We start from the raw sequence: 27,243 nt of genomic DNA, 5'->3' as shown, positions 1-27,243 counted from the left end.
GTGTGTGTGTGTGTGTGTGTGTGTGTGTGTGTGTTGCCGTAACTCTGTCCCCTGTCTGAGCTTCATTTCTGCTTCTGGGGAGTGTCAGGAGTGGAATTCGACCGCCCCGGCCCAGACAGGGAGAAATGCTGCACGGGCAGGGAGGCAGGCAGACAGACAGACAGCTTCAGCAGGAAGGGAAATTGCCTTCCCAACTGCAGGGAGCTTATGTCAGTCCAAACCCGGGGGCTGTCCGGAAGCCCCCTGTCAAAGCTGTGTCCAGGGAGAAGCAATAAAAGCCCAGGACTGCTGAGGCACGGACATTCAAGCTGCCTCGGCCGTCCCTTCCCTTCAAAGGCGACTCCAGAAATCAATGGAAAGAGATTCATTAGAGGCCTGGGTGGCGAGCCCCCCACCGCCTCCGGTGGCCCCTTTGTGAGCTGGCCTGAGCTTCCTGTCTGAACAGGCTGCCTCCACATAGAAGCCACCCCGTGTTCTTCCAGACAGTGGGCAGGGGGCGGGGGGCAGGCGGGGGGCGCAGGGCACCACAGCTCGTCCTGTTCAGTCATTCCTTGCCTCACTCATTCGTTCAGGCAGCTGGTTCTCGTGTCCTTGCTAGTGCAAATATCCCGCCTTTGCCCGGCACCCCTTAGATCCCTGTCCACACAAGACGTCCAAAACGGACAGAAGTCGTTGCTGATGTGGGGCTTGCCCTCTAGTCGGGCGACAGCGTTAGCAAGAGAAACAAGCAGCCCTAAAAGCAGAGGGGAGAGCGGAGGAAGCGTGGGGAGGGGCTGCCATTTGGGGCAGTGTGGCTGAGGAAGGCTCCCAGAGAAGGGGTCACCTGTGCCAGGCCTGCAGGGAGGCGGGACGTGCACTTGGCCACCTGGACAAGAGCATGCCTGGCGCACCTCGGAGGGTGCATCTGGGGCACCTGCAGCCAGGAGGGCAGGGAAGTTGGAGCCGAGTAAGCCAAGGGCAGACTGGAAGGAAATGAGGTCAGGGAGGTCACGCGGGGGCTTGTGGGTAATCATAAGGGCTTTGGGACTTCACGCTGGCTGAGCCAGAGCCACCGCAGGGAGGGATCTGGGGAGAGCAGGGATGTGCGGGACTTCAGCTTTAGAGGTGTCACCAGGGGCGCTGCTTTGTTAGGAATGCCACAGCAAAGTACCACCTGCCAAGCAGCTCCAGCTGGAGAATCGCAGGGCGCTGCGGGCCAGAAGCCTGCCGACCTGAGATGGCGCTATCGCGGCAGCAGGGCCCTGCGCCCTCTGAAGACACTAGGGAAGGATCTGTTCCAGGTCTCTCTCCCAGCTCGTGGCACCATGACGCCACTGTCACTAGGCGTCCTCCCGCGTGCGTGTGTCTCTCCGTGTCCAGATGTCTGCTTTTTAAACAGACGCCAGTCATAGGGGAGTAAGGCCCACCCCAATGACCTCATCCTAACTTGATCATCTGCAAAGGCCTCCTTCCAAATAAGGTCACATTCACAGGTACTGGAGACTAGGACTTCAGCATCTTTTGGGGGACATAGTTCAGCCCACACCATCACAGCACAGACTCAGCCTCTCAAGAATGGTCGCCGTTAACTCCTCTGGTCTCCCTGACGACCTGGTGTTAGGTGGGTTCACTTGCATCGTACGAAGGAGGCGGTACGGGCCCAGGAAGCCTAAGGGACTTGTCCAGGGCCAGCAACCCGTCAGTACTTGTTTCCTGAGCCTCGGCCTCCAAATCCAGGCCCATCGCCTCCCTCCACTGCTCCTCAGCTAGCAGGGACCTGGCCGGTTCCTTCCTGTCCGCCAGCCCCTGCCTGCCAGCCTCTCTGTCCCAGCAGCACGGGCAGACAGCTGAGGGGGTGGCCGCCTTCCCAGCTGAGCAGTTAAAGGGCAGACAGCTCTTGAAGACTGAAGCCACCCAAGTGCCCATTTTGTGCCCACCTCCTGGGTTCCCTCCCCCATCTTCTGTCCTCCTGGAGCCTGGCAGGAGGCTTTCCTGGGTCCCCAGTAACCTTGCATCGTAGGGCCTCTCAGAATGGAGATGTGGGGCAGGGGTTCGTTTTGTTTTCTGAATAAAATGATGGTAAGATTTGGGTGGAAGCCAAATGCAGACTTCTGGGAGCGCAGTCGGAGTCTGGGATGAGGGCCCTGCTCGGGGAGAAATCCAGGAAGGGAGGGTGGGGTGCAGTGATAGGAGCTTCTGAGCCAGGGAGGTCTCATTCGCCACCGTGTCCCCAGTCCCCCCTCAGGGGGAGCCTGGCCAACCAAGATGTCAGGTGGATGCTTACAATCACGCAGATGGTAAATAGGAGAAAGAAACACAAAGAAAATATTTCAGTATATGTAATGCGGTGTGCTGGAAGAAATATAAAACAAGAGTCAGGGGATACAGCTCTCATCAGCGAGCTGGAGTGACCACGGTGGCCCCTGACCTCTGGATCTTTGAGTCCCATCTTAGGAATATAACATGATGGGTCCAGGGCAGACTCTGCAGTCAGACTGCCAAGTAGTTTAAATCCTTCTGGCAAGTTGTCCAAACCTCTCTGTGCCTCAATGTTACTGTCTGTAGAGTGGGAATAATGATCACAGCTCATCAGAGAGGGTAAGGATCACACGTTGATACTTGGAAAGTGCCTTTAAGCGGGCCCGGCAAACAGCAAACACCCAGTCACCCTGAGCTCTGTACGATGAGGAACCAGGAGAGGCCTGGATCCAGCTCGGGGGTCCCAGCTCCGTTTCCCAAGTAGGAGTGCGCCGTCCTGCGGCCCCCATGCACGGGTAGGGTTGTGAGGCCTGGAGGAGACACCTCCATTGGCTGGCTGCTAGACTTCTGCGGGGCCTTCTTCAGGAGTGTACAAGTAGAGTCGAGGGGACTGACGGGGGCGAAGGGAGAGGGGAAAGGGGACAGAGGGAACAGCATTATCAAAAACCATAGGAGCTTGTGCCCTGGCCCCTCGGAGGAGGGCAGGAGAAGGTCTCTGGAGGCAGAGCCCCTGAGTCAACTCCGGCCCCCAGTGCAGTCCCTTGAGCCTTCCTGGGCGGGCCGAGCACAACCCGTGACCCCCAGTACGTGCGCCTTCCTTTACTGAACAGACTCTGGACCCTGAACTCCTTCGTGGGTCCTGAGAGGGACCAGTTGTGGGAAGGTGGACAGCCCAGGTGGCTCCCAGGCCCTTGCTCCTGCCTGTCACACTCACGTGGCTCCCCACAGGGCCTCCCTGTCTGTTTCATCCTCCCTCTGAGCGCTCCGGCCTGCATGGGTGACATCTGTGAGTCATCGGGATCCTTGCTGAGACCTGCTGAATCAGCTAGCCCCGCTCTGTGGCTCTCAGCACTGAAGGCCCAGAAGAGCCACCTCTGGGGTTCATTGTTCCGCCTCTCCTCAGCCTCTGTCGGAGGAGGCTTGGCGTTTGTCTGCCCCCAGGCCTCCCACACAAAGTCTCGCCTGGGTGGCGACCGAGTCCTGAGCCTGGAAGCCCTGGGCGGAGCCACTTTCGACCCCTGGGTGATTTACAGCCTAGGTGGCTTTGCTCGCTCTCTCCTTACCGGCCTGGCCTGGGCCGGGCTCCCGGAGGCCCTGCGCCCTGGAGGTTAGCTGCGGAACCCTGGAAGAGGCTTTTCCTGAATCCCCAGGCGCCACGGCGGTCCCCTCCCCCCACGGTCCCGCAGAAGTGCGTTCCGCATGACAGGTTCCCCCAGCCGGGGGAAGAATCCCCCCGCCCGCGCCCTCCAGAGCGAGCCGCGGCTGCCTTCCTGGCTGCAGCGCCGTGATTTATTGGCGGCTTCTCCTCGCCAGGGCCCATGGCAGGAGGAGTTCAAACACCCGCAAGAAAAGCCACCCGCTATTGATCCCCACATCAGGCTTCCCGAGCGCTCGCGGGCATTCATCAAGGAGCCGGGGCCGCAGCTCTCCCTTTCTTCTTCCTTTCTTCTGCCTCCCAAGTCATTCCCCCGGACTGTGCCCCCCTCCCCGGGGTCACTCGGAGAGCTCGGCGAGCGACTGCCGGCAGAGGTGGAGGGCGGCTTTGTCTGCAGCCCCTTTCCGGCAGATCCTTATCAAGGAGTGCGCCCAGGGGGTGGAGCAGGCCACTTTGGGCTCGGGGCTTTGGAGCAGATCTTTGGAAGTTGGAGAAACGGAGTTGGAACGTGAAGTCCGGAGAAGCCCTTCTGAAGCAGGAACTGGTTAGAGTACCCGTATTTCTGTAGGCTTGGGACGTGTGGCGTTACTAAGAGCTTGCTAACCTAGTGGGCCCGAGAGGGGCTGAAATAGGGCCGAGCGGGCCTTGAAATTAGCATGTGAAAACCCTAGCTTCGGCCGGGAAGCCATGTGTGCCGGCTGGTGAATGGATGCTTGAAAACAATTTGTTTTTCTAATTACGTAAATCTGCTGGTGGATAGTATTTTTTTTTTTTTTTTTTTTTTTTTTTTTTTTGCTTACCTGGAGAAAGTAAAAAACGATTGGTCCCAGGCCTGAGGAATTTAAATAAGCATATTAATGCTTTTCTCACCCCGCCCCCCCCCCATTCTGCCAGAACTGAGAGGCTGGGGAGGCGGCTCGGTAGGGCTGTCTTACTCGTTTTCCAGGCAGTGACGCCCGGTCTGTGTCCCTCTGGTATAAACCCCAGCTCCAGTCCGGATTCTGGCTCAACGTACAGGAAGTGGTTTTTCTGAACTCGGTGCCTGGGGGCTGGCTACTTGGTACCAACGCTAACAGGGAATTTCAAGAATGAACCTGGAAGTTCCAAACATTTAGGTCTTTGGTGGCTCGGAAGGCTCTAAGGATCAGATTAATACTGTAAACTATCAGGGCGCAGAATTTCTGGGAGGAGAGGATCCAGGAGGCATGGATTCCGGTTATTTGAAGTCTTGGCTATGTGAATTCTGGGTAATCTGACACCATGTTAAAACCAGATTAATGTTAGTGGTTTTGTGGACTTCCATCTCAAGTGTTTTCTTCTGCAATTTGGGCCAGATTGTCAGGCCCCATCTGTTTCTGGGTGTCACTGGCTGAGCACTGGGCTTGGGAGAACATTGTCTAGGGGATCTGCAGTGGGGACTGCGCCAGGCAAAGTGAGAAAGATGGGAGTCTATATAGAGCCATAGGGCTCTTCCCGCTTGAGATCCCAAGCCCCGATGGGGCTGCTTGGGAGGGCAGGGCCCCAACGAATGTCTCACTAAATGACTGTTCCCCGCAGAAACCATTCTAACCCAAAATAAGGAAGACTCCTTGGAAGAGGGGAGACTAAGTGGAGCCTGGAATTTGTGTAGAGCAGAGAAGTCCCTCTTTCTGCGGCTGCCCCTGGGGTTGGCCCTGCAGGAAGGGGATGCCAATTAATCTCTCTTGCAGGAAGCTAGTTCTTGTCCAAAAGGCAGCAAGTTATGAAGTATGAATTAATCCATTTAACCAGCTCCTCGGAGGGAAAGCCCATGACAACTGCATTTCCAAATGCCATCCCCGAAAGTGATATTTCAAGTGGCAGTGGGTGGGATTAGAGCCTGCTAACGATTTATGTCAAACAAGGAGCAAGAACATAATTTCTAGATAAGTGATTTGTCTCAGCCACTTCCAGGGCGGGCAGGAGGACAGACAGTAAGGTTTAGGGGACAGCCAGAGGCTGACTGAAAAAGGAGGGGAGCATCCGAGAATGAAGTCTAGAGAAGCAACAAAGGCTAGGGGACCTGGTCAGTTCCCCGCAATGTCTCCCAGAGCAGGGCACAGCAGCCAATATAGAGGAGATTTTAAAGACAGTGCTGGCTGTCTTTCTTTAGGATGAATGATGGGACCCCTCTTACCTTCCTAGTCATTTGAGTTAGTTAGGTCACCAAGAAAATTTCATTGGCAGGTGGGTAGGGCTCGGGAAGGGGACTATCAAACCTTTCTCTCAAGAGGGTAATGGTAGTGGAAAGAGGGAGGGACGCAGAGCTCTTTGGGCAGGACAGTGGGTGGGCTTCCAGGGGTGTCTCGGGGGCGGAGGGGTGGAGAGGGGGCAAGCTCAGCTCAGCGCCAGGAGACCTTGCGAAAGACAGGCTGGAAGGAAGAGGCTGCGGCCACCACAGGATGCAATGTCAGGAAGGCAGCAGCTCCCGGGGCGGGGCAGAGCCGAGTCGCGCACCGCAGCCGCCCCCGGCTTCCCTACAGCCGCTGGCCCAGGGCACAGGAACTCCCCGAAGTCGGGGAGGTAAAGCGTACGTACGCCCGCTCACCCTGCCCCCAGCTCCGCGTTCGGGGAATCCCGAAGGTAGAGGGGCCCCTGTGCCAGGTTAGATGCCAGGTCTTCTGCTTTCTCCGCCCCCTAACCGGTTCCGAAAATCCTGCAAACCGAGGTTGCAATCCGGATGACCCAGTACCGCCCCGCCCCTCCCCTCCCCGCCCCCCCCCCGGCCGAGACCGCCCCCAGGCTAGCTCCCTCCTCCACCCCCACCCCGCCGGGGACCCTCATTAGCATGACCACTTGGGAGGATTCGCTGGGGGGCGGTGGGGGGGCGGGAGACACCCCAAGTCAACCACCTCCAGCGCCTTCTTGGCGGCCCCCTCAGGCAACAGCGCTCCGGGAGACCCACTCGCACAAGTGTTGCTTCCAATTAATTGCCCAGGCGGCGGGGGGGGCGGTAGGAGGGGGCCCTGGTCGCCGCCCCCGCCCGGAGGCTGGAGCGCCGCTCGTCGGGTTGTGCGTTCGCTCGGCGGCGGCGTGCACCAGCACCACCCCTGCGTGCAAGTTTGAAATGTGAGCTGCCTCCGATTCATACTAGCTCGCGCTCCCTCGCAGCAAAGTGGCTGGGCCGACGGTCTGCGCGCGCGAGTGAGTGCGGGCGGCGGGCTGGGGGGGCGGGGGTGCGGACCGCGAGGCTCGCGGGGCGGGGAGGGCGCGCGCGAGCCGGGGCTCCCTGGAGACGCCGAGGCAGGTCTGCTAGCCTTTCATCTTCCTCGCGCGCTCCTCCTCCTCCCTCCCCTCCCCCCTCCGCGGCGCGCCGGGCCTCCCCGGAGCCCCCAGCCCCACGCGGGCGCACGCAGGGTGGGTGGTCGCGTCGGCGGGGTCCCGGCGCGGGCCGTGGGAAGTTTCGCTGGCGCGCCCCGTGCGCCCCCGCCCCCCGCGCGCCCCCGGCCCATCCCCGTCCCCGGAGGGCTGTCGCTTGCGCCCGGGCGCGCGGCTGGCTGCCTCCTCGGCGGCGGCGGCCCCATTAGCGGAGCCTCCGCCTGTGATTGGCTTCGCCCGGGAAGCTGGAGACGGGCGATGAATAATTGATGTGTGCGGTGCGGTAGCCGGACGGCGGCGGCGGTGGCGGGCAGCAGCGAGCGGGAGCGCGGGAGCCGGAGCGCCCTCGGAGCGGGCAGCGCGGAGCGAGCGGGCGCCGGAGCCGCCCGGGCCCCCGCGCCGCCGCCGCCGCCGCCCCGGCGCGGAGCGGGGATGCAGGCGGCGCCCGCTGCCTGCGCGCAGCCTTTGTTCGGCGCCGGCTGAACCCTGCCCGGAGACGCTCGCCGCGGCCGCTCTCGGCCCGGCCCCAGCCCCCCGCGGGCGCCAGGGTGGGACCGCGGCCGGTGCAACTTCTAGGTGAGTGCGGGGCTGGAGGGGTCGGCGCCGGGGCGCCCGCGGGCCGGGCCGGGCTCCCTCCGGGCGCGGGGGTGAGTGTGCGTGCCTGTGTGTGACAGAGAAGGGCCGGTGCATTGTGGGTAGCGCCGTGTGCTGCATGGTGTCAGCCCGAGGCTTGGCCGCGAGAGTGGCACAGGCGTGCACCGGGCCCGTTTTGTGCGCCCACAGAAGGGGCCCTCGTTTTTCCGCGGTGCCTGGGGCCTGGGTGCTCCCCCTCACTCTTCCCGAAGGTGAAGTGTTGGCTCTCCAGCAGACATTTTACAAGGCTCCGTCCTCAGTTGGCTCCTATTGCAAAAATAAGAATCAGCCAGGAAGCTTTCCATGGAGGCAGCGGCGGAGGGTCTTTAACTTCAAGCTGCTCCTTTGTCAGGTTGCAGCCCTAATGTTGAAAGAGCCCAGAGACCCCCACGGGCGCTGGTGATGCCACCATTGCGGCAGGGTGCCCTTCCGAGAGCTGGTGGGCACGGAACAGACTTCTGACAAGTGTTGGCTGGGAAGCCGGCTGGAGAAGGAGCGAGAGGGTTCGCAGTAGCAGGCTGGAAGGCGCCTTCCTGGGGGTGCCCGCCGCCAGGCTGTGAGGATCTTGTTTAAGGCCTTGGAGAGAGGGTTTCTCAGAGGGCTGCTGGGGCTAACGGGTTGTTTCCTGCTCCTGAGCACATGGTTTTGCTGTTGGGGTCTTACTAGCCCTGGTGCCCAAGCCACTAGATAGGTCCCGGTTCCTGGGTCCACCTGGAGGCTTGCCCCGAGGAGACTGGGAGAGATCAGGCTGGGACTTCCCCTGCCCTAACCCTTTGCACCAGTGCAGGGAGGTGGCGCCTCCTCAGATGGCCTTCGTGTAACTGTCATTCTCAGGGTGGGGGTCCAGGACCCCTGTGCTTGACCGTCACACCGGACTGCCAGATGGGCACTGGGCATGGCTGGTGGCTCTTCCAGCAGGAAGATTTTGTGAGGAAACTGGCAACCAGTTGGTGTCAGAATGTTGCTTAATGGCCCAGCCTGGAGAGTGGGTGCAGTATGGGACAGAAGTCCTGCTGGGGGGTGAGTTGGCGTGGACAAGGTGGTGCCACCCTGAATTCAGGCTGCCCCCGATGGTGTATACGGCCTCAGGCCCCTCCAGTCCTGGGGCTGGATGTTCATCTCCCATCCACTACAGAGCAAAACGTTCTGTCCCGTGGCAGGGGCCAGGGTGGGGTGGAGGGTGGCTCTGAGCCTTAGGGTCCACGTGGCTACTAATAAGCCTGTTCCCCTTTTTTGTGTATTAGCTAAGCAGTGACTACCCCCCAACTAGCTGGATTCAAGTCCCCTCCTGAGCTATTTTTACCATGAACTTCCTTAGTGAGAAACCACCGAACAGCGATGCTTTGGTGAGAATCTGGGTCTGAACCGGAAGCAGCAGCCTGCACAGAGTTTGACTTGCTTGACAAGGCCGTCTGCACTCCCCTGCACAGCCGCCCAGCCCCTCCACCGTGCTCCCTTGTCTCTGGGGTCTCACGACAGCCTGTGCACTCAGGGACTTGGGAGCCCCGGTTTCAGATGGGAAAACGTGTGTGAAACCCTGAGACCACCCAGTAGGGGACCGAGGAAGCCAGTCTTAGCTCCGACTGGAAGGAGGCCTTGACCCTGAGCTCCTTGAAGGCAGGGGTCATCTGCTCCTCATCACTGTGTGTCCCAGTACCCAGCACTGTGCCTGGCTGGCAGCAGACCCTCGGTGACTGCTGAGGGCTGCATGAGCAGAAGGCGGGTCTGGTGCTGCTTTCTCTACTAGGGTGGGGAGGGGACAGAGGACTGAAAGAGCACTTCTGGATCTGAGTTCGTGTTGGTTGAGCACTAAGCTCAGTCCCTGGGAACTTTCAGATGAGTCCCCACTCTGGTGTCAGCCAGTCAGACTGAGAGAGGTGCCCCCACAGATACTCAGCCCAAGTTCTGCCTGGGAGTTTCCTGATGGCTCTTTCTGGGTCACAGCCTGGGGAGTAAGGATGGCAGAGTGCGTCTGGAACTGTGCTGTCCAGTATGGGAGTCCCCAGCCCTGTGTGTCTGTTCAGGTTGTAGAACATTTGCTCTGTGACAGAAAGTTCCACTGGACAGCGCTGGCCCGGAAGGATGGAGACTCAGAGCAGAAGTGAGGTGAGGACACGAGTCCAGAGCCCACAGGTGTGACAGTGCAGATAAAGCGATCTGTTTTCTTAGCACTTGTATTTTCTGACAGCTTCCCTGCGAGGGGAGTCCAGACCAGCCAGGTACTCCCATTTAGTGCAGGAGAAAGCTGAGGTTCAGTTTTGCCCAAGGTCACCCAGCGAGGGGCATGAGCCCCTGCTCTACCAGTGCTCTGCCACCCAGCAGAGGTCAGCCAGGGGGCAAGGGTGGGCAGCGGTCCCAAGAGCAGCCTCAGACTTCCCTGAGGACCAGTGGTGCCTGCTAGGCGTCAGTCTTTGTGAAGTCATCCATCGATCGGGCGGGAGCGCCAGCTCAGCCTCTGGTCCCCAGGAACAGAGAGTTCTGTGCTGGCAGAGCTGGGTGAGGGAGGTGTTTACCTTGATCGATGCCGCTCTGGTCCCCACGGAGAGGCTGGCTTGTCTCTGAAGGGAAGGACCCCGTCGGTGGGCCTGCGGCCAGGCTCGTTAGCACCACCCCAGAGAAAGGTGTGCAGACCCCAGCCCAACGGGAAGAATTATCTGGGGACTTTGGTTGGCACAGGATGCCCTTTGCTCCCTCCCTGCCAGGGCCCGCTGCCCCTTCTGTCATGGGGCATTTGCTTGGCACACTTGCCCTCACTCACCCTCCCCCGCCCCCCCCCCCCCCCCAGAAGCCTCAGCTGCTGGAGGAAACTCTCCCAGGGCCTGGGAGAGAAGCATCAGCCTCATGGGGAATCTGCTCAGGGAAAAACAAGCCCCTGCCCTCCAAGCACACCCAGCTTCTCAGGGAGCTCCCAGGCCGCTAACCACAGGCGGGGAAGGACAGTCAGCCCACGGCCCAGACTAGGGAAGGGACTCCCTGCCCCAAGGTCACACAGCAGGGCAGGCCTGAATGGAGCTAATGCCCTCTCATGGCCCACTGCAAATCCCAGTCTGTCATTTTGAACTTGAGGTTTATATAAGATTTAATTGTGTCTTGCTTCAGTTTCCTGTTCCAGCCCTGAGGTGAGGTCACTTTGTGTCTGGCCTTGGCCCTGTGTCCTGAGGTACCCCCCCCAACATCAGCCTCACTGCAGCTTCCAGGTCTTAAATGGCCCTGAGCTGACTGAAGGGAAGGGTCTGAGAAGGGGGGGCCCTCTGCCAGGGACCCCCACATACCTGGCAGGTGGTCTTCAAGGGCCATCCAGGGGAACTGGAGGGATGAGAGGACCCTTGGCCATATGCCCAGGTTCCCAGTCCCCTTGAGTAAGGTAGGGCGGTGTTCAAAGTCCCTGGGCCTTTCCCTGGGGTCGGGGTGGGCTGCCCTGGGAACGCCCACAGCACTCTTGCTCCCCGGAGTCTGATGTGCTGTGCGTTCTTCACAACAGACCGGCAGAGACAGGCCCTCACCCTGCTGCCCAGAGCATTAGGCTGGGCTGCCAGGCAGTGGCCAAGCAGGTGAGAAAGTGGGCCCTTTTCTTGCCTTTCGGTACCCAAGCCGTGGCACTGACTTCTGCTGGAAGCCAGCTCTCAGGCCTTCTCTGAGCCCCCTTCACCCCTGCTGGGTCCTCCCTGCCCCGCCCACCAGTGGGTAAGGCCCGCCCCGTGAGTGCCCCGCCCAGGGCAGTAGTGGGTGCTTCCTGCATGTTTGGTGAATGAAGAACAGGGGCTTTAGCCGGGATACGCGCGTTCCTGGACGCTGAGGCTCCCAGTCCCTTTGGAGATTCAGTAGTTCCGAGGTAGGGCCTGGCCTCTGTGATTTGGCTTTGGTTTTGTTAAGTTCCTCCAGATCATTCTGATGCCATTCATGGAAACATGGCTCCCAGGGCCTAGCCCTCAACTGATAACATCTGTGATCTGGTTCCAAATTAGCGTGAGCCCTTTGGCGAGTCACTTCCCTTCTGGGGCCTCTGTTCTCATCTCTGTACTGAGAGCATTGCTGTGTGTCTCATCTCTCAAGGGTGAACTCCACTCGGGGAGTCTTGTGCTAGAGGGAGTGTGTGTGTGTGTGTGTGTGTGCGCGCACGCGTTTGTGCTGGGGGAAAGGCTTGGTGCTGCCTTTGGGCACTGCCAACAGCGTCTGATGGTGCAGGGGGAAATATTGAGGTGCAGCAGGGCGAGGAGAACTGGGTGAACAGAGGACCCTAAGAACTGTGGAAGGCAGAGGGGAAAATGGTAAATTCGAGGCTGGAGTAGCCTGAAACTCCTCTCAGATGGAACTTGATTTCGGAAATGGTGGGATTTGGGTCTTGGGCGCAAAGGGCAACGAACCTCAGGTAGGAGGGTGGGAAGATGCAGAGGTGTGGTAATCTAGGGGAAAGGAAGGTAGCCCTCCGGATGAAGCACCAGAGGTAAGCGTGGGAAGTGGAGCCGTTGCCGAAACTCCATGGGGAGCCATGGAAGGCTTTGGGTCCACAGATGCCTCCGGGACTCCCAGGGCTTCCAGGAGCAGGGATGCTGCTGCGTCGCAGGCAGGGATCCGTGCAGGGAAGTGGGGAGCAGCACGAGGTCTCAGTGCGAGGTCACAGTTCTGCTGCGGGAATATCCCTGCCTCTGCTGACGCAATGGAAAGCCTCCTCTTGTTGCAGGGTTCCTGTTTTGCGGTCGCCCATGGTGGGGGGCGAGGGCAGCCAGCTCTTCTTCTGAGGAGCTCCGGGAACTTGGTGGCACTTGTCCAGACCTCCCCTTCGCGCCCTCAGCTCTGTCTTGAAAAAAAGAGATGTGTTTGTGTCTCCAGCTCCCCAGGGGTGACAGCCAGGCCCCGGAGGTTTGAAATCAATGTGGGCAGCTCCCTGGGACTGGAGGGGACAGGTGACAGAGGATAGCCTCTGGGCTTGCCAAATTCATTCTCGTACTATCTCAGTGGTATCCTGAGTTGGAGCCCGAGGCGGCTGGAGATTTATAGGCACCCTCTCCACCTCCCAAGAATGTAATCTGGTTAGCAGGCTCACGGGGTGCACAGAAGATTAGCTGGGTCTGGTTCAGTTCCTACATGTGGGCGGGGGGCTGTGAAAGATTGAGGGGGGTAGGGGAGAAGCCCAGAGAAGGCTTCTTCTCTCTGGTCTCTGTCCTGTGGCTTCCAGGCCCAGCTCAAATGTCACCAGCCAGGAGGCCTTCCCTGGTCCCCCAGCCCCAGCACACAGACAGACAAGGGACCCTGTCTCCTGGCAGCCCTTCTCCCTCCTGTGGTTGTCCGGGTCCCACCACCTGATGCCGGTCTGTTTCATGTGGTCACGTGTCTACCCCACCAGGCTGTGAGTTGCAGGACAGGACATCCATGCCTTATATCTGTGCTGGGTGCTTGGTAAGAGTGTCTTAAATAAGCAGCCCAGGGCATAAGTGGGTCACAGCAAAGGCAGTGACCCAGGAAGAAATGGAGAGGCCTGAGTTCCTGGCCCAGCTCTGGCTTCCCGGGTTGACCGTGTGACATGCCCTTGTCCTTCTTGGGGAACCCACCTGTAGGGAGAAGTGCTGGGTTTACTGGGCTGTCCTATAGGATGGCCAATAGCCACGTGTGGCCACTTAAATGTATATTAGGAAAAATGAAATGAAAGCAGATTTTCAGTTCCTCAATCACAGTAGACTCATTGCAAGCTCTCAGTAGCCCCAGGAGGCTACCGTGTTGGACAGGGCTGGGGTTGAACGTTTCCCACCCTCACCGTTCTGTTGGATGGTGCTGCCCCTGCGGGGCTCAGCGGGGCTCTGTAGCTCTGCCCTTGTGCTTCTGTAGGGGGGCGGGGTCCCAAGGCCTGCCTCTCATCCCCTGGCTCGGGGCCCCAGACTTCCCCCCGCCCTGTCCTTTGGTGAAGCACGGGGTCCCAAAGGACCTCCCTGCCCCATCCCCACTGGGACTCTTAAAATGGGGCCACCAGCATCCTTCCAAAGACTGTCGGGGAGTAATTATGAAACCCACATCTGTCACTTACTGGGTGACTTTGGGTAAGTCATTTCACTTCTCTAAGCCTGTTTCCTGGTCCCCAAAACAGAGCCGCCTGTACTTGCCCCTGCCTGGCAGGGCTGCAGCGGGGACTCAGTGAGATGGGGTGGGCAGGCACTGAGCTCGGTGTCCAGCACGTAGGATTGCTCATTACGTGGCAGCGTCCATTACCGTCGGGTTGACTTAATTCCCTCACAGCGGACGTGTAGCTTCCAAACCAGCTGGGCTTTTGGTTTCTCCCGAATTCCTGAGTCTGAGAGACTGGGTTCTTTCTTGTCCCAGCTCCACCTCAGGCCTCAGTGTCCTCGTCTGTGAGATGCTCCTCCCGCTGTGTGTTGTGACCAGAGACCTCACTGTGCTGGCTGGAATGTGGGGCCGCCCAGGGGCTCGTCCCCGCTCCTGCGTGACCACGGTAACTGGCGAGCCTGTGCAGGCCGGGGGAGGCAGCGAGGGTGTGAGTGTGCCTGCCACTCGTCTGTCCTGACGGGGGGCTGCGGGGCCGCCCCTGCTGGCGGCCTTCGGGAGGTCCCGGTGTGTGTCCTAGCAGGAAGTGTGCATGGGCCCCCACGTACCCACTTTCATTTCCCTCTTGGGGAAGGAGCTGTAGGTCTATGCTTTGCACTCCTGAAGCCCTCTGGGTGGCTTGCACGAGAACCTCCCCGCTTTGAGGTGCACAGACCGTTTGCTGGGGTCTGCGAGCCCCCAGACTGTGTGGGTTGTGTTTCCCGGGCACAGGGTCCCCTGAGCCATGCCATGTGGATGTGGCTCTTGGGACCACAGTAGCCCTGAAGAAGGTAGGCTGACAGGGTAAGGCTCTGGGTCCAGGCCTGGCTTCCAGGGGTCCAGAGGGCTTCTGGAAAGGTGCTCTGTGAAAGGAAGTTCTAGGAGCTGGGGGAGGAGGTCCCAGGAGCTTTTGTGCTTGGTGCTGGGCTCTGGGCAGCGGAACAGGACTCAGGCCCGGCCTTGAGGAGTGAGGCAGCAACAAGTCTCAGGGAACAGACTGCGTGTAGGGAGTGTGCAAAGGTAACTGGGGTGGAGGCCCAGATGGGGGGCTCCCCGGGGATTTGTCCCCATGCAGAGAGGTAGAGGAAGTGAGGGCTAGGCATTCACAGGGAGGATTCTATGGTATGGGGCAAGGGTGAGGGGGGCCAGGTGGGAGGGGTATGGCCCTCCTGTGGCTCCCCCTATTATAGGTTGGCGGTCCTTAAGTCCTTGGAGGTCCCCCTCCTGAGCCTTGCCCACCAATATCTCCCCCACCCCTTCTCCTGCCCCTTCTACACACCGGAACTGGAAGAGACATACTCTAACCCTCTGTAAAATGGGCCAATAGTGCCCATCTCATAGGGTCGTAGGAGGATTAAAAAGTATGTTCCAGCTATAGCTTTAAACACAGTGCTAGGGCCTACTCGGCCCTGACTAATGCTAGCCCTCCTTGCTGCCCCGTCATGGGTGTCCTTGTATTTGTGCAAGGCCCATTCCTCTGGGGACACATCCTCCCGCTTTGCTGCCTCACAACCCTCCACCACAGCCCAACCTCTCAGAACACCCCCCACCTCCACCCGCCCATGTGCCTGCATGGGGTGCCTTTACTGCAGCATAAGCCCTGAACTGGTGAACACGCACAATGCCCACCTCCCCTGGCGAGCCTGGGAAATCCTGGAGCCAACAGCCCCGCTGCCTACCACTGGGGCCTCCCAGAGCTCTTGGCCAGGAGCTCAGGGCTCCTCAGCGTTTGCTGAGAGAAGCTTGTGGCTTCTCTGCAGGGGCTTTGGGACAGCTTGTGTAACCCTCTGGTGTGTCTGCTTTTCATCTGCCAACAACAGGCCCCTAGAAGCTCTTGGGCAGTCCTGGGGGTGCCCTGGGGAGCGCGGACACCACCGTGCTAGGGGCTTAAGGCAGTGGGACCCAAAGCAGAGCACCCTCCCCCCAACCTTAGTGGACCCAGGGCAGCCTTAACCACTGGTCCTCCACTTTTGAATGCCCCCACCACCAGGGTGGCAGCCCGGCCCAAGGAGGGGGTGCCCAGAGGTCAGCATTTCAGGTCACCCTTTTCATGCTAGGAAAAGGGGCCAAGGGCCAAGCATTGCTTCTGTTTGTAAGCACGGGCTCTGCAGGGTATGGAATTCGCCCTTCTGTCCAGACCACTTTGACCCTTGAAACAGGGGTGAGTCCTCTGCCTTCTCCGTGCCCGCGCCCAAAGGCACGGTGAGTAGCAGGCAGCCCTCCTGGGCCTGCCCTCACTGGGGAGCAAGGAGCATCACTGCCTGGTCAGGTCACCCTCCTTACCCAGCACCCACAGCCCGCGCACCCGAGAATTAAGCCTCCCCAGCATCAGGCCTGTCGGGCTGATAATCCTCTCAGAGCTTCGCATGGAGTTGTACTTTCTCCAAGAAATACGTTTGATGACCTGGATAAGCTCTTTGTCCTCAGGTTACCGTCTCTTCGATGGAGATTGCTTCCCAGGTTAGGGCTTCCTGATTGCTCCCTTCTCTCTCAGGACTGTGGGGTGCCCCCCGCAGTGCCCTTGGGCTCCTGCCCAGATGGAACCCAGTCTCTGTCCAGGCCAGGACCGGGCTGGCTTCCCTGGACACCTCCTTGGTCTTAGAGACCTTTTACCTGCAGCCTGACAGGTGACCTGAGCTCAAGGTTTCTCTCTGCCTCTTAAGCTGCCTCTTCCATAAAATGGGGGCACCCCCCCCACACAGGCCTGTTGTAACAGGAGCTAGAGCGTGCGTGCAGGCGTCCTGCTGAGGGCACGGAATGCACGCCCTCCGCGCTTGTGCGCTTACTAATACGCTCGCCTGTGACCCTCTCCCAGTTCACCGTGCAGTAATTACAGCGCTCAGCACGGCCCTGCGTGTGTGCAGGAATATTGGATTTCTTCAAGTTCATGGCTATAGTGCATTCGAGTTTTTATGATCCACACCCAAATGGGCAAAAAAGTACCTACTGCTGGTTCGAATGAATGAGTAAACAAACGAAGAGCTGGTTCTGGGTGGGGCACTGTGGGGAGTGTGGAAAAACAAAACACGGTCCCTGCCCTCTGGGAGCCCGAAGTCCCCAAATGAAGAGTCAGCTGGAAGGCCCTGGGTGGACAGGGCCGTGGGTGTGCCTGGCAGTGGAACGAGGGTGAGCCTGTTGCAGGGGGTGGGTACGTGTTGGAAAATCGTAGAAGCTGGAACATTTGAAATGTTCTGTGGGTTTTGAATTTGGGTACAGATACCACACAGCCATGCGGTGGAACGCGCCTGGGGACGCGTGCGGGGACTTGACAAGTTCAGTGATAGCTGCATGAGCGTATGCGGCCGTACTCGTGTGGGTTTGTATAGCTTTGCGAACACCGGGGTGTTGGGAGTGTCTCTGTGATGCGGGAGCCAGGTGTGTGTGTGTGTGTGTGTGTGTGTGTGTGTGTGTGAGAGAGAGAGAGAGAGAGAGAGAGAGAAAGAGAGTTAACATGTTCCCATCCCTTTGGGGCATGCAGGGGCCCACATCAGCCCCTTCACCATGCTGGGCAGCATAAAGCAGAGGCAAGGCTGGGCTGTGGGCGGCCAGCCCCTCCTCTCACCAGTCGTGTGGCCTCAGGCAAGTTACTACGTCTAGAAACAGGGATAATAGCAGCGACCTTGAGATGGCTTGTGAGGACCTATGGAGTCCGTGTGCCCAGCACAAAGGGTGCATTTCATAAATATCAGTTGTTCTCATCGTGCTAGGGTAGGAGGGATGCTCCCTGACTGGCCTGGGGGCCCATGCCTCTGAGAAGGCGGCCCTAGATAAAGGCAGTCATGGCGCCCAGCCCTGTCCCGCCCCTTCCCCAGTGTAGGCATGCCCTTGGCCCACTCACACGGGAAGGTGGACATGGAGCTCTGGGACGGGTCTCGCCCCGAGGCCTGGACATGTCTAGGGATATTCTCCCCGCTGAGGAGATGGCCGAGGGCATCCAGCCCAGTGGCCTTCTCGGTGCATCGCTCCAGGGACTAAGGGAGGGCCTGGGAAGGCTTGCTGGAGCTGACCCCAGAAGGCCTGTCCCATCCTCAGGAAGGTGACTCTGGACCCTCCCAGCCCTCAGGAAAGGGTGTTCCGTGGCTTCCCCGGGAAATCAGCCCTGCCTCTCCACAGCTTCCTCTCTGCCTGTCTCAGGGATGGCAGAAGAATGCTCTCAGAGCTATTTGCAGAGAGAGACTTCCAGATTGTTGGTCTGTCAGAGCACCGCAGAGCCGGGAGACTGCTGCATCCCACCCTTCACGAGAAGGCACTTGCCTCTCGGGGCCCCTACTTTCCCCATCCGAATAATGGGGCTGTTAATTCCTGTCCTACTTAGCACTAGGATTGACTCAGGGCAGCCCGCGTCTCTGTGCCCTCACCGCCCTGTCTCTTGGCCTCAGCCGCCGGGGCAGGGAGCAGCTCCCACTCGAGCTGGCCCTGGCCTTTTCCTGCCAAGCCTCAGCATCCTGTTGCCAGCTCCGTGAGCTCGCCTGGGCCGCTCCTCCCCTTGGAGGGGTTGGTGTGGGGAGGGGAAGCACCCTGGCCGGGTGGCCTTACCTTCAACTTCCCACCCTGGGCCCCGACTTCAGGGTGCTCCATAAGCAGAGGTCGGGGGTCATGGGCTGCCCCACCCTTGAGGTTACAGGTTGGAGCAGAGTCTCTTACCCACGGGGTACCTTCTCTCCCCTCGGAGGGGAGCTGCTGTCATTGCCAACACCGGGCAGATTGGGAGGCTGAGGGGAGGGGTCGGGCGGTATCAGCGGTGAGCTCAGGCTCTCCCTCTGGCCTTCTGCCTTCAGAGCCGGAATCTTCGTTGCCCGCTGGTGACTACATCCGCGGACGCGTGGGGTCTAGACCACAGGATGCGAGGCTTGGTGACCGGCTCCTGAGCAGAGAAAGGACGAGACAGTGACCCCAAAAGATAGCCACCTACTGGACATCCCGCATGCCCGGCATGGACGCATGACATGCCCACGGCCCTCCACACAGACACAGGCACACACGTACTCCCCACCCCGGGGGTATTCCTCTCCATCTAGACAACTCGACTGCAGTTTCAATTCGTGTTTTAGCCAACTTTGTTTTTAATGTTGAACAACTATCACTTGTTTGTATATACTTCGGCAGAACAGTCCCTGGGGGAGAAGCCGTCTGTTTTCTTAAGCGGAATCCTGGAAGTCCAATTAGGGAATGATTGTTCCACTTCTAAGATTTTTCCAGCGGCTGCCTGGCATGCCCTGCTGAGCCCCTAATTAGGCAGCCGGGGCACCCCGGTTCAGGGCCCAGCCCGGCTGGGGGTGGCCTGTTGGAGGGCCAGGTCAGGGCGAGTTCGGGGCCTGAACCCAGGCTGGGGAGCACCTGTAAGGGACAGGGCACGGTCCTCTCCTGCATTCAAGAGGGCTGATCTGACTGCTTACCATCCACGGTCTTGACTGCCTTTCAGGGCACCGTGCAGGACACGACAGCAGTCAGGGCGCTCTGGGTTTAAGGGAGGCCACACCAGTAGGTCACGGTGGCCTTCCAGCCCACGCTGAGACTGTTTGGAAGGCTGCTGAATGCCATGCTCACTCCCGCCGCTGGGAGTTCATCCGTGATAGGGTCCAGCCTGCCGTCCCGTTCGCTGAGCTAATTAGAACCAGGTCTGTGGGCCGCCCAAGTCCTGCCTCACGGTCGGCGTGACATTCGGTATCACGGAGCCCAGGAAAGGAGGATCTGCTCGGGTGGGGGAAGGCCTCCCTGGAGAGGCCAGGCAGCTCTGTGTATGGACAGTGATGAGGCAGGCGGTGCAAGGACAGCTGGCAGAGACCAGGGCGTGGGGCCTGTAGGCTTTGGGAAGCAAACACCCGATACTTTCACCAAAGACGTGATTTTCATTCACTACGTTGCCCAGTGGGCCCGGTGCACTTTTGCTGGGGAAGAAGAGCATGTAGTTGGAAAAAACACATGCCTTGTAGCCAAGCACAGCCTGCAACCTAGAGGCTTGTCTGAGCTGTAGCAGCTGGTGTCTGCTCGCTCCCCGTGAGCCTTGGCCCCCATCCTGGGCTGGCTCAGTCCTGTGGTGCCACCGAGGGCCTGTGGCTGCCCCAGGGGGCATGGCCTCTCCCCCGGCCCAGGCCTGTTCCCGACAGCCTCTGGGAGGTTCGGATTTCTGCCAGGTGGGCAGCTCCCTCTGTTCCCCGCAGCAGTGGCTCAGCTCCCAGTACTGCCAAGCTCCTGCCACCTGAGCCCCCCAGGTGCCATGTGCCACCCTGTTTCCAGGCAGCAGGTAGGTGGCCTTGGGGCAGGGGCGAGGGGAAGAAGGGAGGCAGATCCCAGATGGGGCGGGGAGGGTGCTCTAGCCCTGACGGGCCAGTAGGGTCGGACCTGCCACCTGGCACCTGGGTTGTCCCGCCGCCCTAGGAATGGGTGAGAGTAAGCCTAGTAGCACCCACATCTGTGTATGTGTGCGTGTGTGTAGGGGGCATTCCTTACTATATCTCTCTCGGTGTCTCTGCAGGTTTGAGCAGTGGGGTCTGTCTGGGCGTCCATGTGTCTGAGTATCTAACCATCTCTAGCCCAAGCCTGGCCATTCCCCAGGCTTCACCGCCCACCTCCCTGTGTCTCAGTGGGTCTCCAGCTGCACCGACCATGTCTCTCGCTGTCTCTGTATCTCTGCGTCCTTGCCTGTCTCTGTCTCCATTCTGAGCCGATGAGGGTTCCTTTGCCATCAGAGCCACCTCCCCCCACATCGGATTGCTCTGCTTAATTTCATTTTCCTGGGGCTCCAACTCACAGAAATAAACCCTCCCTTCCCACCCCTGCACTTTTTTGATTTCACAAGCCTGCTGGAAAACAATAGTGGTTTCCGCATCGATCATAAACAGAAGTGATTACCATACAATTACAGCCTGAACCATCAGCCTCCGTGCAATCACTGCGCCGCATTGTAAATCGGAAGACAATTGCCTGCAGAATTACCCCCAAATTGGTTTAAGTGGCAACAAAAGAGTGTTGGCATTTTGGCATCGTGGGGAGGGGTGGGGGGGGAATGCTGGTGGTCCTGGCGGCAGAGGGTCCCCACTGGGGAGCTCTTGGGGTGGCTTCCTTGCCTTCAAGCAGGTGGCTTGCTAGGGAGAGCTGCCTGCCACCTTCCCCCACCCCATTCTTTCTCCTGCAAGTATTGCTCCTTGCCCGTCTTGGCACAGTTTGTTATAAACTCATTTATACTAATGTGTGAGTGGCTAAGTGTACCATCAACTGAGACAACAGAGGAGGAGGAATCTGGGGAGAGGGGGTGTCCCGGGAGGCCTCCTCGGCTCCCCTGCTAGGCCCCTCTCCCCACTCCCATCTCCTGTGTGGCTCTTCCAGGTCACCTCATCTCTCTGGACTCCTCTGGTCTGGCTCCCACCTCACAGCCTTCCCTTCTCCTCTCCCAGCCTGGTGGAGCTCTCCCGCCAGGAACCTCCTACATTCCATCCAGGGAAGACTGTTCTCTCCTACAGCTGCAGTGTGTCCCCTGCATCCTTCCCAGCTGCCCAGGCTGGCCCACTGCTGGGAGCGTGCTGGCCACCAGCACAGGGTTTCAGGAGAGGCTCCCAAGGCGGGCCTCTGTTCACCCGGGCCTGCCCCTTTCCAGCCTCGGGCTTTATGAGAAGTCCACTGGCAGCTGGATGTCTCTTGAGTGTCTGAAGACCGGACTCTGCAAAGTTCTGGCTGATTCTGCAGGAGGCTTGTTTTCTCTTGGGGAGGTGATTTCTCTCTAGGGTGAGGCTGTTCTGAAGTTCCTGGGAAAGCCTTCCCGCTGGTACACTTAGATCCTATCAGATGTGTCCAGATCCAGGGTATGCGTGCATTTGCCTGTCCCATCGGACCCTCACCAAGGGGCTTGCACATGCCTGTGATTTTATTCTTGTTTCTGATAAAGAAAGGAGACCCTGAGGGTGACGTGGCTTGTGCCAGAGCCTGTCAGTAAGGAAGGGGGTCTTCAGGCCCCTGTGAGAGTGCTCATTCCTAGGGGCCGTCTCTCCAGCCTGGCCAGCCCTGCACACAGGCTGGGGGAGTCACCTGGTCTGTGACCTGCCCTGAGACCTCACGCAGTCCCAGTCGTTTGAACAGGTACCCCGTGAGAGAGCACTTGTGGGGTGCTGTATCCTGTTCCCAGGTTTGTGAGCGCCCCTCGCCGCCACTGCGGTCCCATAAGGGGACTCAGCTCCCCCAGGACCCTCAGGTTCCTGGTGCCAGAAGCCGGTGTGAACGCACTTCTGCTGGCCTTCCTGCCTGTGCTCAGCGGCATCCCGTAAAGCAGGAACGACGTCCCTGAGCTTTCTCGCTAGTCCTAGAGTCACCGAGGCTCCATGTCTGGTTGCTCTGGTCACTCTGCAAAAGCCTCAGGATGGGGTCCCATCTAGACTTGGTATGTTTAGAACCACAAATTCCGTTGGCTGCTCCAGCTCTGCCCTGTGCTGGGAGGGGCCTCGGGGCTACCCTGGGCTTGGCCTAAGGGGCTGGGGCAAACTGGACAGGGACTGTGGGGTGCCCCTCTGCCTGGCACCCACCTCCTCGGCTCTGGCATTGAGAGGGGACCGATCCAGAGAGAAGCTGGCCCACGTGGCATCGCCCACTGTGGTGGTCAGGGGAGAGGCTGCCGCCAGCAGGACATTTCTTGAGAGTCCGAAGCCCCGACTCCTAAGTTCCAGTGTCCAGTGGGAAGACGGGGCGGGGGGGGGGGTTCAAGATCGCAATGACCTAGACTCAAGTTCTGCGCCTGCCCCTTTGTGGTCCGTGCCATCTTTAGCTCTAAGGCCGCTTTCTGTTTCAAATGGGAGCGTACCCACCCTGCCGGACTACGAGACGACAGGTGACCGTGTTATCGGTTCAGGGTGTCTGGATAATAGTGGCTGTTATCCTTGGCCTCAGAAGCCAGCCCTCCCTTTGAGAAGGAAGGGGGCCTAGCCTTCGGGGAGCGTTGGGCACACGCAGAGCCTTGCGCTGGCCATGCTAAGGCTGTCTGGTGTACCCTTGGCCACAACCCCGGAAAGGAAGCAGCCCCTGGATTTGCGACGTTCAGCTCCGGAGCCAGAGCCCTGTGCAGCCATGTACACTGTCATTTAATGAAGTAGAAAGAGTGAGATGCAATTAAACGCTCCGCTCCTCGCAGGAGCCCCACGTCAGGTGCTCTGTCCTCACATGTGGCCTGTGGCTCCAGGCTGGACGGTGCAGATATAGGCCACGTCCGTCCCTGCAGAGGTCGTGTCAGACGGTGCCGCACTGTGTTGTCGCCCCATTTCACGGGTGTGAGGTCGAGGACTAGGTCAGTGACGTGTTACTCTCGGGGTCCCAACCAGAGGAGAGGGAGCTTGGGGCGTAGACCTGGGCCCACAGCTGCATCAACACGCCGAGCTCTCCTCTGGCCAGCTCGGAGATCTGCCCTTTCACGAGCCCTCCGTGGGCTCCCTCGTGGCGAGGACTAGGTCCGCTCCTACCCCGGCACCCGGCCCGAGGCCTGCGCCAGGGTGGACACGTGGGACGGTGTCTGCTGAGTGGATGGGGGAAGGCACGACCGGGTGGGCGCCGCCTGCGAGGACTTGGGTGCACGCTTAACTCCCCTCCTGCAGGAGGAAGCACAGAGCCAGCTGCTGGGGAGTGATGGATGGCCCCTCTCCAGAGATAAATGTGGCAGTCAAGGTAATCGGATTGTGTGTGACGGTCTAATTTGTAGGCGAGGGTAGGAAGCGCCCAGCCATGCCTTGCCCCAGCCGCCCATATTAGTTTAATCAAATGCCCAGTATCTAAATGACTGGGCCCCCGTGATGGATGATCTGAGCTTTGTTAAGTGCTGTTGCCCTGTCAAACCGAACTTCCCAAGGCCCTGCCAGGCTCCTGGGCTCTTTAATTTGTTTTTTCTTGCTTGGTTATCTCTGCATGGGGCAGAAAAGGGAGGGGGGCTGGGGCTCTTCTGTCTGTCTTAAGTCTCTGGTTTTTTTTAGAAAAGAAGAGGCCAGAGCTGAGGGAGGAGTGAAATGGAGTTACCTTCTGCCTCTTCTGAGAAGCCCTCCTGGGTCACTGCAGACAGTCTCGGGGAATCCTCCCCCCCAGGGCCCTTGAAACTGGGCCTGACAATGTGCTGTGTGTCTTCTGTCTCTTCCAGACTCTCCCACCACCCTGGGCTAGCTTTTTCATTCTCTTAATGGGGAATTTTGGGATAGCAGAGGTTCTTTGCTTTAATGGCAGAAAATTTATCAGCTTTCCCTTATGGTTAGTGTTGGTGGTCTTCTTGGAGAACGTTCCTCAATCCCAAGGGCATGGAGATATTCTCCTATACCATCTTCTAGACAATGTATTGTTTTGCTTTTTTTTTTTTTTTTTTTTTTTGGTCTGTGGTGTGAGGTAAGGGTCAAGTTTCCAGCCTGGTCCTTCTGTGCTCTGAGCATCTCCTGTGTGCCCCCAGGCAGGCTGGATCCTTGGAGAGGCAAGAGGTAGAAGAGGTTCCATCCTGTCCTCCAAGAGTGACAGTCTCTTTGAGCCACACCATATGTTCTTAGAAAGAAGGTTGAGAACAGCGTGTGTAAGACACCACCCTTCATGTCAGAGGTGGGTCTGCCCACACGTACTGTGGCCGGGGCCGGCTTTTACATTCACGTTGTTACCCGCGTGTAGGTCATTGTTCTAGGCACGGAGGATGTGACAGTAAATGCAACACGTGGAAACCCCTGCCGAGGGAGAGCTTCTGGTCCGGCTCAGGGAGTGGGGCATCAGATAATAAATACGATCAAAAGCAGAAGGGAGTGAGTGCTATGGAGAGCGATCGCTCGGGGGAGGGAAACGGGCAATCGGGAGGCAGGGCAGGTGTCGCAGTGTATACACTGGCAAGGTCAGGGAAGCCCTCACCGAGTAAGGACAACTGAGTAGGGGGATGAACCACGTGGTTATCCAGGGTGAGAACCTTCCAGCCAGACATCACTAAGGCCATGACGTATCAACTAACAGAACTAACAGAACAGCTCTGGGAGGAAACCCCAGAGCCTCTAGCATGACTCCCCTGGTTGAGAGGAGCTAAGCAGCAAGCGTGAGGTTGGAGGAGACTGTGTTTTCCAGTACGTGCCCTTTATCGACTTCTGTCTGTATGTCATCACATGCACGCATGACTTCTTCAAAATCACATTGAAAAGTTAAAGAAGGGAGGGCCGCGAAGTGGAGCAGAGCTGGGACCATGAACGGCCGTGGAAAAATGAGGGGTTCTGAGGCTAGCAGCTGTGGGCCCCAGTGGCTCTGCGGCTCTCTGTCCGAAATGTCAGCTGTAGAAGGAGAATGCGATTGCGTATTATGTAAGAGGTAATGGTGTTAATTGAAAATAAATAGTCCCATGCTGCCGGTTGTTATGGCTGATCGTCCTTGGGCAGGTTCCTTAACCTCTCTGAGTGCCAGTTTCCTCCTAGAAAATGGGAGTCGTGATCCTGACATCACAGGACTGTCAGGAAAATGAACGGTGCAAAGGGATGTGTTGAGTTTCTGCCTGGCTTGCGGTTGACCTTCATGAGGGCATGTCCCCACATGGCCTGGCCCTCTTCAGGGCAGAGGCAGAGAGTAGATCCCTGTCCTCAGAGCCTCTGAGGGCTTGAGATCCCAGGAAGGTCCAGGCTCTGCATTCCAGCCCCCTCAAAGGCAGTTGATTTGCTCCGGACCCCCAGGCCGATGGCCGTCCAGACCCTGGTGCCTGCTGGGCTGGGACCAGCCAGTCATCTGGCTCCGACGCCCCTCCCTGCCCCGGTGTTTCCTTCTCTCTGGGTGCTGTGTTAATTTTTCATGGCTTCCATCAGAGGCAGAAGGCAGAGAGCCGTTTCCTGCAGGGAGAGAGCAGGCGCTGGAGTGGGGAGGAGGGAGGCAGAGCTGCGTGGTGATTAAACACTGCAGAGACCTAAACTAATGACGGCTCCCTCCCCCAGCTGCTTGGGAAGAGAAACACAGAGCCAGGCCTGAACCGAAGGCAGCCCAGGCTGCTTGTCTGCCCCAAGCCCACCTCCCCAGGGCTGCCTCCTGAGAGCCACAGCCATGCTGAGCCCGGCAGGACCTAACTCCGTCCTTCCAGCCGCTCTATGAGGCAGATCCCAAGGCAGAGAGGGCTCAGGGCTGCCCGGCCAACACACTAGCAAGTTCCGGGGAGACAGGAGCTGTTGCCTCACGGAGTGTAGGCTTGCACAAGACGGTGTGTGCAGAGTGCTCAGAACAGGGCCTGGCCCCAGTCCAGTTCTCCGTGCAGAAGGAGCCACTGTCCGGGTTGTCCCATTACACCTTCGGAGCAGGTAGGTGAGACTGGCTGATGTGCAAGGGGAGAAAGAGGCGCATAAACCCGCCAGGGTCTTGCCCAAGACCGCACAGCACACAGCTAGTAGATAAAACCGGGACTCACCCAGTTTGGACTCCCTACCCAGTGTTCTCTCGCCTGTACCAAGGCCAGGGAGAGAGTCCAGGGTCAAACCTCTAGGGCCTTGAACGTAACAATCGAGGAAGTCAGCAGCAGTGGGGAGACTATGTGCCAAGCACAAAGTTCCCCTTGGCCTGAGAGCTGGTGTGTGTTCTGAACCCAAAGACGGAAAGGGAAGAATTAGTCCTTCTTTCTCTGTTCATGCAGCAAATGGCATCTGAGCTTGCCCCTCAGGCAATAGCAGTGGTTCTCAAAGCGGGGTTCTCGGACTAATGCTATCAGCATCACCTGGGAACTGGCTGGAAATGCAAATTCTTGGGCTCCATCCCACCCCACTGAATCAGATACCCCACTGGGGGTGAGGCCTTCCAGATGATTCTGATGCACAGGCAAAATTAGGAACCCCCGGCCTGGAAACCCAGGTGGTTCAGTCCTGCCCTAGGACCTCAGCATCCAGGACACCGATTCACCCAAACATCCCCCAGGTGTGTTACCCTCTGAGAAACAGGTGCAGCCAGGAAGCACTATATGTAAATGGAATTCTTATAAATGATTATTTTCATTGCAACAAGGCAGCTGGATATTTAAAGAAACCTCACAGAGAATCATTTCATCTCATAAAGGAGCTTCTGCACAGAGAAAACTCTTCTCCCGTTTCCTGCCCACCCCCCTCTCCAGTGTTCTAGAAATTCAGTCTCTAAGTCATGTTTTCTTCAAGTTTGGTGTCCACCTCTCCATAGCCAAAACAGATAGACTGGATGACAGAGAGTCGCCAGAATGCACCGGGGGCCCCAGCAGTCTAGGGAAGCCCAGCAGGACCAGTCTGGTGTTTCAGGCAGCCAGGTTACCTAGAGCCAACCCCTGCTAGGCACCCGGAGAGGTGGTGACAGCCAGACATGGGTGGCTTCCAGGGTTCTTTCAAACATCCACATACGCAGGGTTTCCCAGAAAAGGAGTGATCGATCAGGAAGCCAAGGCAGAAACACGAAATGTGTAGGTGATGGGCTGCTCTTGCTGGTTATGAGGATAAGAGGGGAAAAAAACCCAAAAAACCCTGCAACACAGTTTTGGATAGAGAACCCACGGGAAAGTTGTCATCTCCCACTGTGTGGGGCCAGGTCACCTGCCCCTGAGCTAAAACACCTGCCTGATTTGCAGAGTGACTTGCAACAGGAGGAAGAAGCCTGTGTCCACCTCTAAGCCCCCTGCCTTGTGGCTCAAGCCTTTAGCCCGGGCTGGGGAGGATGGA

At 58.6% G+C, this 27,243-nt stretch overlaps 1 protein-coding gene across 8 annotated transcripts in view; it reads left to right on the top strand.

Moving 5' to 3' along the window:
* The window catches only part of ZMIZ1 (zinc finger MIZ-type containing 1), a 231,424-nt gene that overhangs the window by 158,755 nt on the left and 45,426 nt on the right, over window positions 1-27,243 (top strand). For 2 of the 8 annotated variants that reach the window (XM_040624273.1, XM_040624271.1), the window contains exon 1: window positions 3,666-6,235. The exons of 4 other annotated variants lie outside the window; for them this stretch is intronic. In XM_040624273.1, coding sequence (XP_040480207.1) covers window positions 5,869-6,235 — 367 coding nt within the window. In that variant the 5' untranslated portion in view covers window positions 3,666-5,868. Of the gene's footprint in view, window positions 1-3,665; window positions 6,236-11,295; window positions 11,415-27,243 lie in introns of those variants that run through there. 2 more of the 8 variants (XM_040624279.1, XM_040624278.1) reach the window with 2 other exon arrangements.

This window comes from Ursus maritimus, unplaced genomic scaffold (assembly GCF_017311325.1).
Source record: "Ursus maritimus isolate PB19 unplaced genomic scaffold, ASM1731132v1 scaffold_7, whole genome shotgun sequence".
NCBI classification, from domain to species: Eukaryota; Metazoa; Chordata; class Mammalia; order Carnivora; family Ursidae; genus Ursus; species Ursus maritimus.
Note: the sequence above shows the minus strand (reverse complement) of the source record. Positions and strands in the feature narration are given on the sequence as shown.